General features: G+C 38.8%; 1 protein-coding gene and 1 long non-coding RNA gene across 6 annotated transcripts in view; one reads left to right on the top strand and one right to left on the bottom strand.

The window, feature by feature from the left end:
• Positions 1-8,767, bottom strand: part of RIC1 (RIC1 homolog, RAB6A GEF complex partner 1) — a 48,154-nt gene extending 39,387 nt beyond the window's left edge. For all 5 annotated transcript variants that reach the window (XM_027881037.1, XM_027881040.1, XM_027881039.1 and 2 more), the window contains exon 1: positions 8,533-8,767. In XM_027881037.1, coding sequence (XP_027736838.1) covers positions 8,533-8,673 — 141 coding nt within the window. In that variant the 5' untranslated portion in view covers positions 8,674-8,767. The remainder of the gene's footprint in view (positions 1-8,532) is intronic.
• A 1,023-nt stretch (positions 8,768-9,790) lies between these two features.
• Positions 9,791-15,080, top strand: LOC114056139. The gene is made up of 4 exons (XR_003570924.1): positions 9,791-10,113; positions 12,355-12,474; positions 14,260-14,386; positions 14,687-15,080. It is a non-coding gene; the product is annotated as an uncharacterized LOC114056139 (long non-coding RNA).
• Positions 15,081-16,679: the final 1,599 nt, after the last annotated feature.

Genomic DNA, 16,679 nt, shown 5'->3' with positions numbered 1-16,679 from the left:
AAAAAAAAAAAAAAAAAAAAAAAAAAAAAAAAAAAAAAAAAAAAAAAAAAAAAAAAAAAAAAAAAAAAAAAAAAAAAAAAAAAAAAAAAAAAAAAAAAAAAAAAAAAAAAAAAAAAAAAAAAAAAAAAAAAAAAAAAAAAAAAAAAAAAAAAAAAAAAAAAAAAAAAAAAAAAAAAAAAAAAAAAAAACACCACCAAGCAGGGCTTAGTTGGTGCAATATTTGGGTTAGTTTTACATATTTAATTCATAGTCTGAATAGAAACAATAGGTTTAGATTCTATTGAACAGAATTTTTCCTAAATGTTTACATTTAATTCTGTTAGAAAAAACAACTAACTCTCCATATCAGTTTCATGAAAACTCCACAGTTTTCCCCTCTTCACACTTCTGCATGCAACTACTAAAAGGATAAAGAAGCCTAGTTAAGCTCAGCTAATGACTTATGCCCACTTTCTCAAATAAGCAAATACAATACTCCTCCTCCTTCAAAATGATTAAAATCCATTTTCTCAAATATTAAGGTTAGAGCTACAACTTTAGGAGAAATTGGATTCCATAAACATAGCAAATGACCTAAAAAATAAAGAATTTATTAAAAAGAAGTAAATAATTTGTCTACAGGAAGAAGTAAACATCTTCAGTTGTTAAGGAAGAAAGAACAGAAAACTAAGAAAGACAGACCTGAGTAAGTCTTAATTCAAATTGCAATTTAACACTAGCAAAGGCTTCCTAAAATAGATATGAAGCATATCTGGCATTTTAAAATCTGCTGTGGAGAAAATCCAGCATTTTGATGTAGTACATTTTGTCTCTCAGGAGGAATGTAAGGTCAGGCAAAACAGAAGCTGCCACTCACAAACAGAACTGTGGTGGTAGATGGCCATGGGATAACAAAAATGGTGAAAAGAAAAATAGAAAATATAGTCTTAGAAATAATATAGTATTATCATTACTGAAGAATAAACAAACTCTCCAGTGCTCTAATTAATACTACTGAAAAATAGAACTTTTTCTCACAGTTAAATATATTTTATCTCCTTCCATCAGTGAGACACCTTGGCTATCTCTTCACAAGAGTATGTTCCACAGTTCTTGCACCAACATTTTTATGTTTCACAACAATGTCTCTCCAGCATTAAACACATCTCCCTCTTACTGACATGTGATTATGACAACATTTAAAAGAGACAGCTGAAAGCAAACGTGTTTTAGACGACAAAAGAGGAATTGCACTACCTGTAAACAGTAGGTAGCAAGACAGCTTCATCAACAAAGACACCTAAACTCAAACTACCTAAAAAGACATATCTGTTTCATTATAATTTTTCAGTACTATTACTAATGTTTTTGTACATTAAGAATCCCTCTGGACTTTCCACTATGAAAGATGAGCTCTGCACCAACATAAGGACAAAATACCTATGTAAACAATTAAAAAAACCAACATAAAACACACAGGACAGCAGTCAAACCCATAATGAAAGAATATGAAATTGTTACTATTTCACTTAATTCTTTCTGGCCAAATACAACATCTTTACCATTTCTTTAGTATCAAAATGTGCAGCACACAGTTGGATAAACAAACACATCATGAAGTGGATGAGCAATTGTCTCACAGGTCAAGCACAAAGGGTCTTGTCACTAGTGGGATTCCACAAGGTTCCATCTTGGGCCCTGTGCTCTTCGACGTCTTCATAAATGATTTGCACAAAGGACTGGAAGGGATACTAATCAAGTCTGAAGATGACACAAAACTCGGAAGAGCTGTTGACTCCCTCTAAGGCAGAGAGGCCCTGCAGAGAGACCTCGACAAACTGGAAGACTGGGCAATCATGAACTGTATCAAGTTTAACAAGGGAGAGCGCTGGATTCTGTACCTGGGATGGGGCAACCCTGGATGTTTGCATAGGCTGGGGAATGAGAGGCTGGAGAGCAGCTCTGCAGAAAGGGACATGATCCTGGGTGTCCTGGTCGATGGCAAATTGAATGTGAGTCAGCAGTTCCCTGGCAGCCAGGAGGGCCAACCGTGTCCGGGGGTGGGAGTATCAGGCAAAGCATCACCAGCCGGTCGAGGGAGGGGATTGTCCCACTCTGCTCTGCACTGGGGCAGCCTCACCTCGAATACTGTGTGCAGTTTTGGGGCATCACAATATGAAAAAGATATTAAGCTGTTAGAGAGTGTCCAAAGGAGGGCAATGAAGATGGTGAAGGGCCTTGAGGGGAAGCCGTGTGAGGAATGGCTGAGGTCACTTGGTGTGTTCAGCCTGGAGAAGAGGAGACTGAGGGAACACCTCACTGCAGTTACAACTTCCTCCTGAGGGGAAGAGAAGAGGCAGGCACTGATCTCTTCTCTGTGGTGACCAGTGACAGGACCCAAGGAAACGGCCTGAAGTTGTGTCAGGGGAGGTTTAGGTTGGATATTAGAAAAAGGTTCTTCCCCCAGAGGGTGGTTGTGCATGGGAACAGGCTCATCAGGGAAGTGGTCACAGCACCAAGCCTTGCAAAGTTCAAGAAGCATTTGAATTACACTCTCAGGCACGTGTGACTCTTGGGGTACCCTGTCCTGGACTCGATGACCCTTGTGGGTCCCTTCCACCTTGGCATAATCTGTGATTCTATTAGCAGCATAACTAATCTCAGAACACTGAACCACATAAAACAGTTTTTACAAAAAAAAAAAAAAAAGAAAATCTATCACGGTATACAAACCCTGCAAAAAATTCACTTAGTGAGTTTAGATATGGGATATTACCAATTCACTATCTAAACACAGCCATTCTACCACATTTTATGTAAATGCAAATCAAGTAATCACTTAAACCCTAAACTAAGATGGAATGTTGCTCTGAACAGGCCCTCTTTAAAGAGGGTAAGTAGCCTTGAATAGACTTGAACCGCAGCCATCCTATGAGCAAGTGTCTGTCCTAACTGAGATTTTTAAAAGGAATTACAGAAAATTATATGTTAACCCAAATGCAGAGAGGTACAATTATTGTTCCTTTGACAGAACATAAATGAATGAAAAAAAAATTTTCCCTAATTGAGATTCACTGGTTTGACTGTTGCAGGTTAATGACAAACTGTGCATGTAGTGGATTTCAGAACTTAAGTAGGTCAGCAAATACAATGGAAAACTACTGGACTAAGTTTCAAAAGTAAACAACAGCACATATGGAACCTGGTCTTATGTACAGGTTTGGGTTTCTTAAGGTAAGATAATACAAGAACTTGCATGGCTGTGGATAACTGTTAAGACTCCAATATTCTCATTCTCTAACAATATATTACCCTAGACATCAAAAATCCACCTCATTTAGACCTAAGAAGCAGTTCCTTTCAAAAACACATTGCCCTGTTTAGTTTTATAAAACAAATGTTTCAATGTTTCATTAAGCTGCAGGCACAAGACAAAAATCAAAAACATGCTGTTTGGATGAGCATGTGATTTAAGTGACAAAAACAACTGTGGGGGAATACAGAACAAAAGCCAGGTGACACTGACAGCTTTTTTTCATTATTACATGGTCCATGCTCCACTTTAAATGCTGAAGCTTTGCAGGATTATAAATAAACCAGAAAGGTTAAATGGAGAAAGAAAAGCATGGATGTAACATAAGTAACAGAAAAATTATTCAGGACACGAAGGGAAAAAAAAAGACTAAGAAAGGCCATTTAGTCAGTAACAGAGATACAAGCAGAAACTTAACTCCTTTAACTGAATTTTGAAAGCATTTCGACAGCTTAGAATTAACACAGTACCCATGTAACAAACACAGCAGACACAGTTCCCAATACTGTGCTTCATAGATAGTGTGAAATAGTTAAGAATCAAAGTGCATCAGAATTGTCAATAACTACCTCTCCCACGAGAAAGTCTTCAGTTAATCTACAGCACAAAAATGCTGCCAAAAAGCAAGGACATATTCTATACATCTTTGCTGCTCTGTTATGTGCAACTAACTGGACAGTCAAAACTCGTAACTGAGGACGCTTTTTAATTCACGCATGTAATTCTGACACGTCTTTCAGAGGTCATATAATACTAGGTTTATATTAATAAAAGAGACAGTGAAAAGCTGGTAGTTCTACTGAATAACCACATGACAGTTTACATTTCTTATGATAAATCCATCAGTGTAATAGGTATTTCTAATTTTCTTCATTCTGTAATCACATATGTATCTTTACAATAGAAGCAACAGAACAACTACTGTTACTGACATACAAAAAGAAATTACCTTCTCAGGCCAATGTCTCAAGGGTATCAGTAAGAGATTAGCATCTCGTGGGTTAAACTACTAAGGAAAAAACACAGCAGAAGAGGCAAACCATCTTAACTTGCACTGATACTATCTGTCATATTGTTCAAACCATGCAACCAACACAACACTTACATCATTATCAAGATATCTGTTGTCCCATTCTGCAGTCAAATTCCAGAGAAAAATCCTACAAAGGTTGTATACAATTCTATCTAAGAAAATGCCATACACAATAATTCTTTAAATTCTGCTTACAGTTCTGAGATTAAAACATAAACTTGAAAGCACAGTGAAAACATTTCTTTTAATGGCCACCTATAATTTAAAAAAAAAAAAAACAAACCCCTACAAAAACAACTGCAAATGTATTTCTTCATATATCTTACGAACTATATACACTGGTGTCAAAAGTAATTCATTTTATAGCGTGGCAAAATTCCAGGTAATTGAACACAGCTCCCTGTTTTGTCCTACTTGCTTAACCAACACATACGTTTGGATTTAAAACATGTAACAAGTTCAACTCTAATACAGAAACAACTAGACACTGAAAAGCACATAACAGTGACCTAAGAGAGCTGTCTGAATATTGACTTATTCAGCATTTAGAATGAATATTAATTATTTGACAATCCAGGATTCTGACGTGCATGCTTTCCCATACACCTATTTCAGTTCATTAGGGTGATCTGACTCAACATCAGAACATCACCAAGAAAAAAACACAACACAATTTTAGAAAACAAGGGTAAGCGTAAATCATAAGCTGAGAAGCACAGGTAATCAAGAAAACCTCCTCCAAATAAGTAGTTGGGGCAAGCTACTCTTGGCTTCAAAGAGTTTACAAAACTGGTTTTGACTGGCAGAGTCATAGCAGATAATCCAACAACCTACAGGAGTTTCATTAAATATTCAATGGCAGTACTTATTCCTGTCATTGTCACCAGTTTGTTAAAATTAAAGAAAGGAAATGCTGAACTATATTTATACATACAGCTACGTCAGCAGACTATTCTTGTTGTGCACAATTCACTTTTCAAGGGTTAGGCATAAAACTCTACGCATTTATGACACCTTTTTCCTTAGCTGCATACATCTTTCCTTAATATCCTAGAGCTCTGTGGGTGAATATCTAGAATTCAAGAGATAACCAAACCAATTTAAAATTAAAGCCACAACTGTCAAAGGAGTAACAGTGTAGACGAGCCAACTACTATGCTCCTTTGATCCATTCATGAGCTAAAAAAAAGCAGGCTTCTATTTTTTTATTAAGCTTAACAGGTCTGTAAAAAAGACATCACTAGTCCACCACAAAATCTAATAAAACAGAGGTGTGAGCAGGAAAGATCGTGACACTTACGACTGCACAGTTGCCTTGTGAAACCTCATCTTTAGTTCCCAAGTCAATCTATTAAACATCAATTACCTCATTTTAGCATTTCATAAAGTTTCTTCTGTTAATTGATATTTCTCATTTCAAGCATCTAAGTACTTAATATTACCAGAATGAAAACGTTTGACAAGCTTTCCAATGTTGTCAATGAGAAGAGTTTCATTGGCTCTTATGGTCAAGAAATTTTCTGAGGTACATAGGCCTAAAACTTCTGATTTAAGAAAAACACTCGAAATAGAGGTCTCCAAAGAGGGGTGTACTTAATATAATCCACTGGGGACCATAAAAGGATTTTTTGCATCATTAATATATAAAATAAAGTTAAAATTTTAAAATGTGCTTATTTTGGCTTTACCTCATTCTTTTTTCTTTTTCTTTTTCCTTCCTTTTAAAACCTGGAACAGGCATCCAGGAGAAGTGGCTGATATCCTGAGTCTACCAGTTCTTAATAACATGATTTAACTGCTAGTCAGCCCAGAACTGGTTGGGTAGTGGGACTAAGTGACCACTATAGGTCCCGTCCAACTGAAATAGAGTAGAAGAGACCAGACTATGTTGTGTATGTCTAATAATGTGCATAGTGGTACAGCAGCACATGCATGTAATTTATAAATAAATGTAAACATATTAGGGGGGTCTGTGTTCTATGAGCTTTCACCTATAGTGGTGCATGACTAAAAACATTCACTACTGGTCACAGATCTTCTCGATACACAATCCAATCTCTCACAACATGTAAAATAGGACTTTTTGGTTCAAAAACACTAACAGAATTCCATCTGTTTTTTACCAACACTACTCATCCCAGTTTCTAATATTAATACCTATATTAATTCCCAAACAGAAAATAATCCATGCTTTGGGACAAACTTTCCTTAGTTCCACTAGTTCTTAGCATACAGTAGATGAAATGGGAGTTTTAAACATTACTACGTCACTTTCAAAAATATACACACTGAATGTAAGCTCATACACCTGAAAGTATTTCAAAGGGGTCCTTGTTTTTGAAAAACTCAAACCAGAACTTTCCCTGTCTCACCACCTCATTCTTATATGAAACCTCTCATACATAGCTGATAGTAACAAGCCTTAACAAGAACATCAGCCTGAAGGCTTTTCTACTTCAAGAAATTGAGTTAGTTCAACCCGACTAGAACTTATCCTTGTTTCAAAGAAGATACTTTTGACAAATGAAAGCATTTTCTAGAATGCAGTAATTTTATTTTATAGAAGTTCAACAACCAAAGAAAAAAAAAAAAACTACAAAAACCCTCGACCCAAATAAAACAAGCAAACAAAACCCTAGCTATATACAGAAAAATAATGGAAGAAATTCTTTTTAAAAATGCCCTTGACCAAAATCTTTATTCTTACAGGTTTTTCCTAACAGCCAGTTATCCACAGAGGCAGTGAGACACGTTTTTTAGTTTAAGAGCAGTCAGTGGTCAAGCCTGGCAAAGTCAGCACCTTCCTCAAAAGCACCCACTACAAACCGAATCAAAATCTATTTTAAAAATGTAAACGGCCTGTGAGTTTACTGAATTCTTCTGCAGTAAGTGAATTCTTCTAGTCCTCTGTCTGTAGCCAATCATACGATGTTTAACATTTCAAAACAAGTCCAAGCATGTGAGTTAAGGAACCTCGTCCTTGGGAGCAGACCATAAACTAAACTACGTTCTAGACAACAGCACACATCTTGAGAAGCATTCCACATGCCTCTTGGGGTTCTTTATATATTTTCCCGGAAAAGATCCATTGTGCTCTGCTGACAAACTACTGCTACATGTTCAAAAACTGGCAAAAGCTGGAAAAGTGTACAGTTTATACACAAGTGTGCAACGAACCTAAGGAAACAGAGGCCACATGATGATGTTCCCACAGCACAGTTACTAGCAGGATACCTGCCTAGGTTCCAAAAACAGCATCAGCACCTCAGCCAGGAACTAAGGAACAGCCATGCAGAGCACAATAAAACGTAATGTGATGAAATCTCAGCATAACTTAAAATGAGATTTTTAAAGTTATGACTATTATTTGACATCTTCCAGTATCAGACTTCTAAAGCTGGATTGTTGTTTTTCCCGGGTAATCTGAGATGAACTCTACATTACCTGGAACTGGAGATATTTATAGAGAGATTTAGGGTCTAATCTAGGCAGTATTTAAAAGGATTCAGCATCAAAATTCAAAGTCAGTATCACAGTTGTTTCACTGATGCATCAAATCAAACTGACAAGCCATATTCACATTAACACAATGTGAATTAAGAGTAGGGCACTTAATGTCAATTATTCACACAGTCTTAAAACTGGATGTTGCTGCAGCAACAACTTCCATGCAAAAGCCATGACAAGTCTTCTGTTAGGGCAACAAAACTTTCAAACCTTTCCATAAAGGTTTGTGAACTTCTGCGTTATAACTTTCTGAGTAGTGAGTTTGTTCTGTGCTTTACAAAAACTATTTCATATCTCCTACATTCCTATGTTTTCTATATAAAACACAGAACCTGAAACGGCAGAAGACATGAAGTATATTTGCAAAAAAAACCAAAAAAAATTGCTACAAACACTCCTTACGTTAACCATAAGCCCTATTTAGTGTTAAAGAAAAATAAAAGTTGGTTGGAAGTTTCATTTTTCAGGCATAACAGGTGTTAACTGCAAGTAGACTGATGTTGCATATTTTCTTAACGCCACATTGCTGTCAGTAAACATCGTAGCTTAATCACTACTTCATAAATAATGAAGTATGCTATCAATTTAATCTCAAATTTTACAAGCGTGTCTGGAAGAACAACAAAAAGAATTAACAGACAAGAGGGCTTTTCAGCTGGGGGTGCAGGGTCCGAGAGCTGACAAACCGATGGATACTTACTCTGCAGTACCAGATGCTCAGCTGAGACGGGGACAAAACTGCGAAGAAAGCTCTCTGGGGATCCGTCTGGATGTGAAGCGGTCGCTCCAGAGACTCCAGAGGACACAGCAGCCTCTTAGGCCAGCCGCTGAGGAAATACATGGCTGTGGATGTCGCCGTGCCCCAGGCGCGGGCGGTCAGCCTGTGTGCCCTAGGCGGGGGGCAGCGGGGCCATCAGCCGAGGGAGCGGGGCAGGCTGGGCGGCCGATCGCACATAACCTCGGGCACGGGCAGGGGTACGGGCGCGGGGCGGGACGGCCGCAGACGCGACCCGAGGCCTGCCCGGTGCTGGGGCCGCCAGTGCCGGGCGGCAGGCGAGTCCGGGCTGGCAGGAGGGCCGGGCGGGCCGGCGGGAGGCGGCGCGGGGGGCCGGGTCGGCCAGTCACTGCTCCGAGCGGGCAACGCGGCGCTGCGGCGGCGGCAGCGGCGGCTCTGCCCTGCCGCGGGTGCCTCGCCCGCCCGCGCTCCGGGTCGGTGTCGCCGCCGAGGGCCCGGCCGCCATCTCCGACCGCTGCTCCTCTTGCTCCTCCTCCTCCTCCTCCCCTTCCCCTTCCCGCTCCTCCCCCCCGTACCCTGTTCCAGGTCCCGGGCGGTGGCGCGGAGCGGGCGGGGCCACGCCGCGCGGAAGTGACGTCAGGTATGTACACGTCACTGCTCCGGGCGGAAAAGGCGCGCCCGGAGTCGGGGGTACGCGGGGGCGCGTGCGCGGGAGGGAGAGAGGGAGACGGAGAGAGGGAGACGGAGAGAGGGAGACGGAGAGAGGGAGACGGAGAGAGGGAGACGGAGAGAGGGAGGGGAATGGGAATGGAAGGAGGAAAAGGAGCAGAAGGAGGAGGTGCGAGGAGAGAGAGGAGCTGGTATAGAGGGAAGGGGAACCGGGGGACATGGAAGCGGAGGGGAGAGGGAGGGGGAGCAAGGGTGGGACAGGACAAGAGGAATGGATTCCAGGAGAGAACAGGTTCAGAGTAGGTATACAGGAAAAATATCTCTGCTGCGAGGGTGGTGAGGCACTGGTACAGGCCGCCTGGAGAAGTTGTGGATCTCCATTCCTGGAAATGTTCAAGGCCAGGCCGGATGGGGCTGTGACCAGCCTGGTGTAGTGGAAGGTGTCCCTGCTTGTGGCAGGGGGGTTGAAATGAGGTGATCTCTTAGGTCCTTTCCAACCCACGCCATTCTGTGACTACTATGGACTCTGTGTGGGGAAGGCCTGGCATGAGCTGTATCGGGGCAGGGTGAGCCCAGGGCACAGTTCATGCAGAGTGTGTACCTGGCATCGAGCGTCTGCCAAGGGGCAGGCACAGACCTTCGTCCCAAGTGATGACTTGGATCAGTGTTCTGCTCTGAGTTATTTTTATCCAAGGCCTGTTACTTAGTCTTGTTTCCATGATTGCCCAGATGCTTTTATTTGCACGTACAGAGACAGTAGGAGCATGTGGTGTGAAGGATGATAAGTAGAAATAGAAACTAAAGCTACAGCTTTAGAGGTGGTGAATAAGGCTAGTTAGTATCTCTCTTGGGAAATGAAATGGAAGAGAACTAAAGGTAAGATCTCTATGCTGTTGCAAGGGCAGTGCTTGTGTTAGAAATAGGTATTGCTAGACATAAGTAGAAAAGTTTTGTGAACCAGTCCCCCAGCACTGTCTGTTAGAGGAGTTCCTCTGGACTGAGCTATCTGGAAACAGGTCTCACTGCATGTAAATTACCCAGTGCCCTTCAGAGAACATGGTCTGTCCCCACATCTAAGGCCTGCTTTCTTCTAACAGCTTTTTGGTAATAAATTGTTCTTACCATATGAATACTGTGCCCCATCTGAAATATTTTTATCTGAACACAAAAAGAGAATCCATATCTGTTAGAATCCATATCCATATCTGTTAGAATTCAGACCAAACTGTAATGGTTGTAAACCTTGGAAAAAAAATGTAGTAAAGGAACAAAACAGCAAGATATTTCATAGCTTATGCTTTTAACTGTGCAACTTGAAAATGCCCTGCAATCAAATTCCCTGCTTTCAGATATATGCCAACCTGGGCTTCTACAAACACCCTCCTTGCTATAGTCTCTTCCCTGAATCCTTTTTGACAGCTAGCCTGGTAAACTAGGATATGGAAATTATATTAGAAGTGTGGCATCATCTCATGTTATTGACTGCCCTTGTATTTCTCAGATTATGAAACAAATGACACAAAATACATCCTGAAGAATAGTTACAACTCCAGAATCATCCTTCTCCTGGATTAATTGCATCTTGCCGAGTTCATCCTACTTCATGAAAGTACAGAAAAATTTGTCAAAGAAAATCCATGGAACAGTTAGTAAGGGACCTGCATGCCTTTCGTACTTCTTTTTACCTTCCTTAGTTAATGCTGCAGCATCCTAACGTTCATATAAGAGGCAAACATACTTTAAAGTCATGTTGTTGGTGCGTGAAGATCAATGCCAGTTTGTGTGCTGGGAGCAGCATTGAAAGAAACAGGTACTGCTCTTAATAGCAACTGGATTGCTGGTTTTTTTTTTGTAAGAGTAAAGACTGGAGCCCTTGTCAGCTTTGGATGGCTGCTGTTCTTTTCTCCGTGAAGAGACATGAGAGTACATGTTTGAAATGAAAAGTAATGTTGGTAGCAGCATGTCATTAAAAGTGTGATTATCGAAATCCACACATCAATAACACGAATGCAACCTAAACTGTGTGATGTTTTTGATACATTTTTGTAGGCTGAATCAAAAACGTGCCTAGAATGGTAATGTGGTAATAATTGACTTTTTCTAATAATAGGCTGTTTGTACTTGACTACAAAAGCATATTTCTCAGTGTTGTGGTATGGGAATGTAACTCATAATACCCTGGGACACAAAAGTTGTGTAGAAATAAATGCGTGCAGTACACCAAGCTCAGGGAATTTCTTGAGTAGATCTGGCAGTGGCTACCAAGGCACGATTACAGGATATAGCAGCAAGACTATGATAACAAAGCTCAAGAGAATTTTGAAAGCCCTTTATGCACAAAGGTCCACTTGTCAGTTGTCATCAAGTTCACCTAGCTGAAGATAAGACTTGCTTGCAGCTGCCTATTCAGTGACAGTTGTGTTGTTTTGGAAACTGCATTCTTGAGATAGCTGTGTCCTAGGAAGGAAGAGCTCATGCAGAGCTGTGGGAACATCTAGGAACATTGAAATGTCTAAACCTAAATACTTAGTCCTGCTTTTAGCCAGCTAGTGAAAGGAAGGAGGAGACACTGCTGGTGGCAAAAGTAGATTGAGAATGAAGGTGTTAGACGAGAGTACCTATTCTGTGTAGTTGCCACTGTTAAGACTCCTGGTGTTGATGTGCAGCTATTGCCATGAGCTGTCATTTAGGTTCTGCAGCTAGTTCTCCCGAAATGTTTTATCTGCAGCTGTTCCATGAGCAGTGATGGAGGATCAGTCCTTGCCTGTTAAATTTAAAAAAACAGTGACTTCTCCACTCACTATTGTCACTACCATCAACATAGCTCAAAGTAAAAAAAAACAAAACCAAAAACAAAATCCCAAAACAAACCAAAAAAAAACGAACAAAAACAAACAAAACCAACAAACAACTGACAGACTCTTAGTGAGGCATGGCCGTGGTCAGTGTCATTAAGTTTTTGTCATGCTGCTTAAAGATGCAGGCATTATGTCATGTAAACCCAGAAAGGGTGTGACAGTGCATAAGCACATGTGTTTTGTGCATTACAATGTCTTTATTAAGTTATCTTCACTTCTTAAAAGTGGTTATGGAACAAATGAGTCTTTTACCTTGCAGATTTCTGCTCATAAGTGTGAAGATTGCATTAACCTCTTATTTAAACTGCGCATTTTATCATCCTTTGAACCAACAAAATGGACTTTTACACTGAGAACAGTTCCATATAAACAGGACAAGGTAGGGCAAATACTCAACTTACTTTCCCACAGACGGCCCACAGAGGTTATCTCAGAGAGTGAATTATAATGTTTGTTAACATCCTTAACGATGAAATGTAAACAAATATCAAAATAATAGTATTAGAAATTTTAAAAAAGAACCCAATAAAAGGAAAATTATTTCTTATAACACAATAGGAAAATCTTATGTATTTTAAAAATAAAATAAAAATTAAATAAATAAAATAAATGGATTAAATGTTAAGGCTAGCCAGTTGCAATTAATAAAAAGAAAAGTCACTCTGATTATTTCAGACATTTTCTGAATACAGCCAAGAGAGATGGAAGGAGTACAAGGAGTACTCATGAAAGAAACTGTTTAGGAAGAAGGAGGAGAACAGTTTATTCTATTGCTACTGCAAAATTGAACTCAGTAATTTGTGCTTAGTTACAGTAGATGACCTGAAGTACTGGGGCAAAAGCAATAATTCTGGAATAGAGTACAGTACAGTTCTTAGTCCTAATGTTTATATTTACTTTCTGTTGATTTTAAAAATTATTTTGTATACCGGGCTATATTTAAATACAGTAAAAAGCTAGGAACCATTCACTCACAAGGGGTCACAAATTTATTTGGCAACATTATTTGCCATTTGTTAACTTATAAGGCAATGCAATTAATAATTATGGGTTTCAGATAATTCTCTAATAACATGTAAATACTCACCATTCATTTTATAGTGTATTGTCCATTTCACACAAGTAACACAGTACTGTTTTAGTTTCTCACTGAACCCTTGTTTATAACTAATCAGCAGTATAATTCAGTACTGTTAGAACCCAGTTTCCTAAGTTTTTCCGTAGTGTTTTGCAATAATGTTTCTAGTGGTTTTTTTTCAGTGAATGAACCAAACAACTGACATCTTTTCATTCTAAATTTTTGGGAGGTATCTATTACTCAAAAGTAGCTTTTGCTGGGTGTTTAAGAACCCAAAACATGAAATATACAAGTAAATTTACTAGTGAATTTTAGAGTGAAAATATGTGTGCATACAAATACTACTATAAAGTTGTAGTTGTGTTTTAGTTAGGTTAGAAATCAAATAAATTTAGGCCCAAAATACTTTGTTTTGTTTATTTGTCTCTGAGAAAACAGAAGGGGAAATCATAGCAGAGCTCTTTCCAAGCATTAACTGCCATACATAATATACAAAACCAGATAAAAGGGGAGAAAAATATTTGACAGTTCTGAAAGCAACATGTATCATTTAGTGGATTAATCATTGTCAATGTCAATAAAGATATGTTCCAAAGCCATGATCTATCAGACTTAACTTAGCCAGCACAACATTTGTAGAAAATCTGAGCTCTTTGGATTTTACAGCCCTGAGGGCTTCAGTTTGGTTTTCATAACTGCTATAAGTTCAGTAGGGTTGATTTTTAAAACATCCTCTACATCAATGAGAACATCCTTAGAAATGCAGTCTGTTGTTTCAGACTTTATTTTCTGGGTTTCGCTGACTGGTGAATATGCTCATAGTTTCATGAATACCTTACCACTGAAGTATTTGCTTTGTGCACACAATTACTTTGCCAAAAGCCATTGTGGTTTCTGAATATGTCTGGAGAACTGCATTCCTTGAAAGTCTTTGATATCTGATACTAGGAACTGAAACATCCAGAATAACCAATCATTTTTAATGTCTTGGCTTTAGGAAATAAGTTTATTTTTGTGGCTTTCCAAGCAGAACATTGCAGAGGGAGCTCACTGACTCTGGTATACATTTTCTAACATAATTTTCAGTATAAACCAATATGGCTGGAAAAACATTCTTTATTAACTGTGAGCAAACTGACCAAAGAACCCTGGGAGCTGCCTTGTGTGGAAGGAAATTAATGAAGCTTTTTTGGGGTGATGACGTTTTTACCAGGTAACACTACCTATATGAAGTATAGGGTACATGGTGCAACTAGAGTTTATTAGGTGGGTATGGGAGTTGCGGACAAAAGAGTTGAAGAGATAGCCGCTCTTGAGTATGGAAAGCATTGGTATATGGGATAACCTAGACTTCTCATATGTTATGCACTTAAACTATTTGTTTTACTAGGTGTTTCTGGAATTCTGTGAACATCTACTTTACTGTATAATCTGAAACTCACAAAAGTGCACTTGAATTATATTGCTATACGTATTATAACCGTACGTTATCCTTAATGCTTATGATATACAGTGTCAACTCCCCTGTTGAGTTTGAATGTTTTCAGTCTGAAAATGAAGAGTAAAGGACAACATAGATGTTGGAGACAGGAGACTGGTCTGGTAGGCTCTTGAACATCATCTGCAGCATGGGACTACAGTCTATATCCAAGAAGCAGGGTCCTTACTTACAGGTGCCAAGATGTGAAACACATTTTCAAGTATCTTATTGGACAGATATAAGGAACAAAGTAAAATCAAAGAAGAAACCACTGGGATTTTCTTGTATAATATTAGTGAATATTAACCTTACACTGTCTTCTGTGTCTCTTCGTTGTAGGCACTTGTTTGGATTGAGATGCATAATAAATAAGCTCTGAGAGTATGTTAAGATGGCAGTAGCATTTAGCAGTGCCCTCTGCAGGCTTTTATTTATTTTATTTTATAACTAGAGAGAGCTATAGACACTCTGCTCTGTTTTATGTGTTTATAGTGCTTGAGCTGTTCCTTTTTACATATTTTGCTAGCAGACTACCATCTGAACTTTGGAATTTTGTTCCCAGGCTGCTTGGAAATAAACACAGAGTGCTGTAAGTGATCCACTAAGTGCCACACAAATTACCTGCTTGTTTCAAAAGCCTGGTTTTTTATCAGTTTGTGTGTTACAATCATACAGCATCCTGGGCAACAGGAATTCAAGTTCCCATCTCTCTTCCCCCTAGGAATTTATTTCTGTCTGTACTGACCTGGCTGTGTCTGAAAGAAATAGGTGATCAATTCAGCTTGTAGTCCTTTGTGATTAGTGACTACAATGAAAAAACGTCAGCTTTTTTTATAAGGGCCTTGTATCACATTCAGCCAAGTTGTTACTGAGTCAAAGCCATCCAAACAGCCCTAAAATACGGCTGAAAGTACAGCTGAAATTGTCACTGTCAGAAGAGGCATCATATTTTGAGCTGTTTCCTGTTGGAAGTCCAATGTAAAAGAAATTATTTTCAAATTCTGCCTTTTTTATCTATTTGTTAGTGATCTGTACATTGCGGCTTAAAAATACCTTCTACTTGCAGGACAGAACTTGGAAATATTTTCTGTCTTGATAAATTACATGAAAATTGATTGCTCATCCCAAATCATCGTTGATTAAATGGTAACCATTTCAGTACAAAAATATCACAATAAAGTAGAGCCTTTTCATTACTGTATTTATGAGTAAATTGCTCTCATTCATGACTATGCCTGCACACCAAAGCAAATATGTTTTCTAATTATGAGGCTCAGAAATATGAGGACAGTTATATGCCAAGGGCTCTGTCTTCTGATCTGAGACAATAGACTGACATCTTCATGGTCTCTAGGATGTTGTCAAAGTCTTTGTTGTTAAAATCTTACTAAGATCTTACTGTTATTTGTGTAAATTACTTAAAGAGACAGATTTGAGCTCTTGTCAAGCAGAAGCTTGTACCTACTTAGCTGAAGGGGCAAAAGATGCAACGTCAGGACTATTTGCTAATATACATACAAAAAAGTATGAATACTGTCAGTTATATTCTTAGATGGACCTCCCAAATATTGAATAACCTAGAAATAAATATTGAATAACCTGAAAAATAAACCCATTAAAGAAGAATGCCTTTGAAAATTACAGAAAGTTGGTTGACTTTATCCACGTTTAGAAAACTCTCTAGGTATTCTGTGGGCAGTTCAGAGGTTTGATGTTTGTAAATAAACACTGTGTGGAGCTACAGAGCTTGTTCTTCAGGATATTTAAATTAGATAGCATCAAAACAGCCAACTAGAAGAGGAAGTGCTATATGAACTTCTGCTTTTAGGCTACATTGCAATAGTCACAGTTTTTCAGTCACTGAACCATGCCAACTTTTCAGCAGTTCCTTGACAGAGTTAAATAGACGTTTTCCTAAATGTACTCAGAGCTCTTGTGTTCCATTAATAAGAAAAAGAGGAGTATTTCAGCTTTTGTAGATTAAAGCCACAAAACTACTGAGTGGGAAGAAAAGTGTTTGGAATGC

Source organism: Empidonax traillii, unplaced genomic scaffold (genome assembly GCF_003031625.1).
Source record: "Empidonax traillii isolate 1590-97213 ecotype Southwest subspecies unplaced genomic scaffold, ASM303162v1 scaffold83:size2986645, whole genome shotgun sequence".
Lineage (NCBI taxonomy): Eukaryota > Metazoa > Chordata > Aves > Passeriformes > Tyrannidae > Empidonax > Empidonax traillii.
Note: the sequence above shows the minus strand (reverse complement) of the source record. Positions and strands in the feature narration are given on the sequence as shown.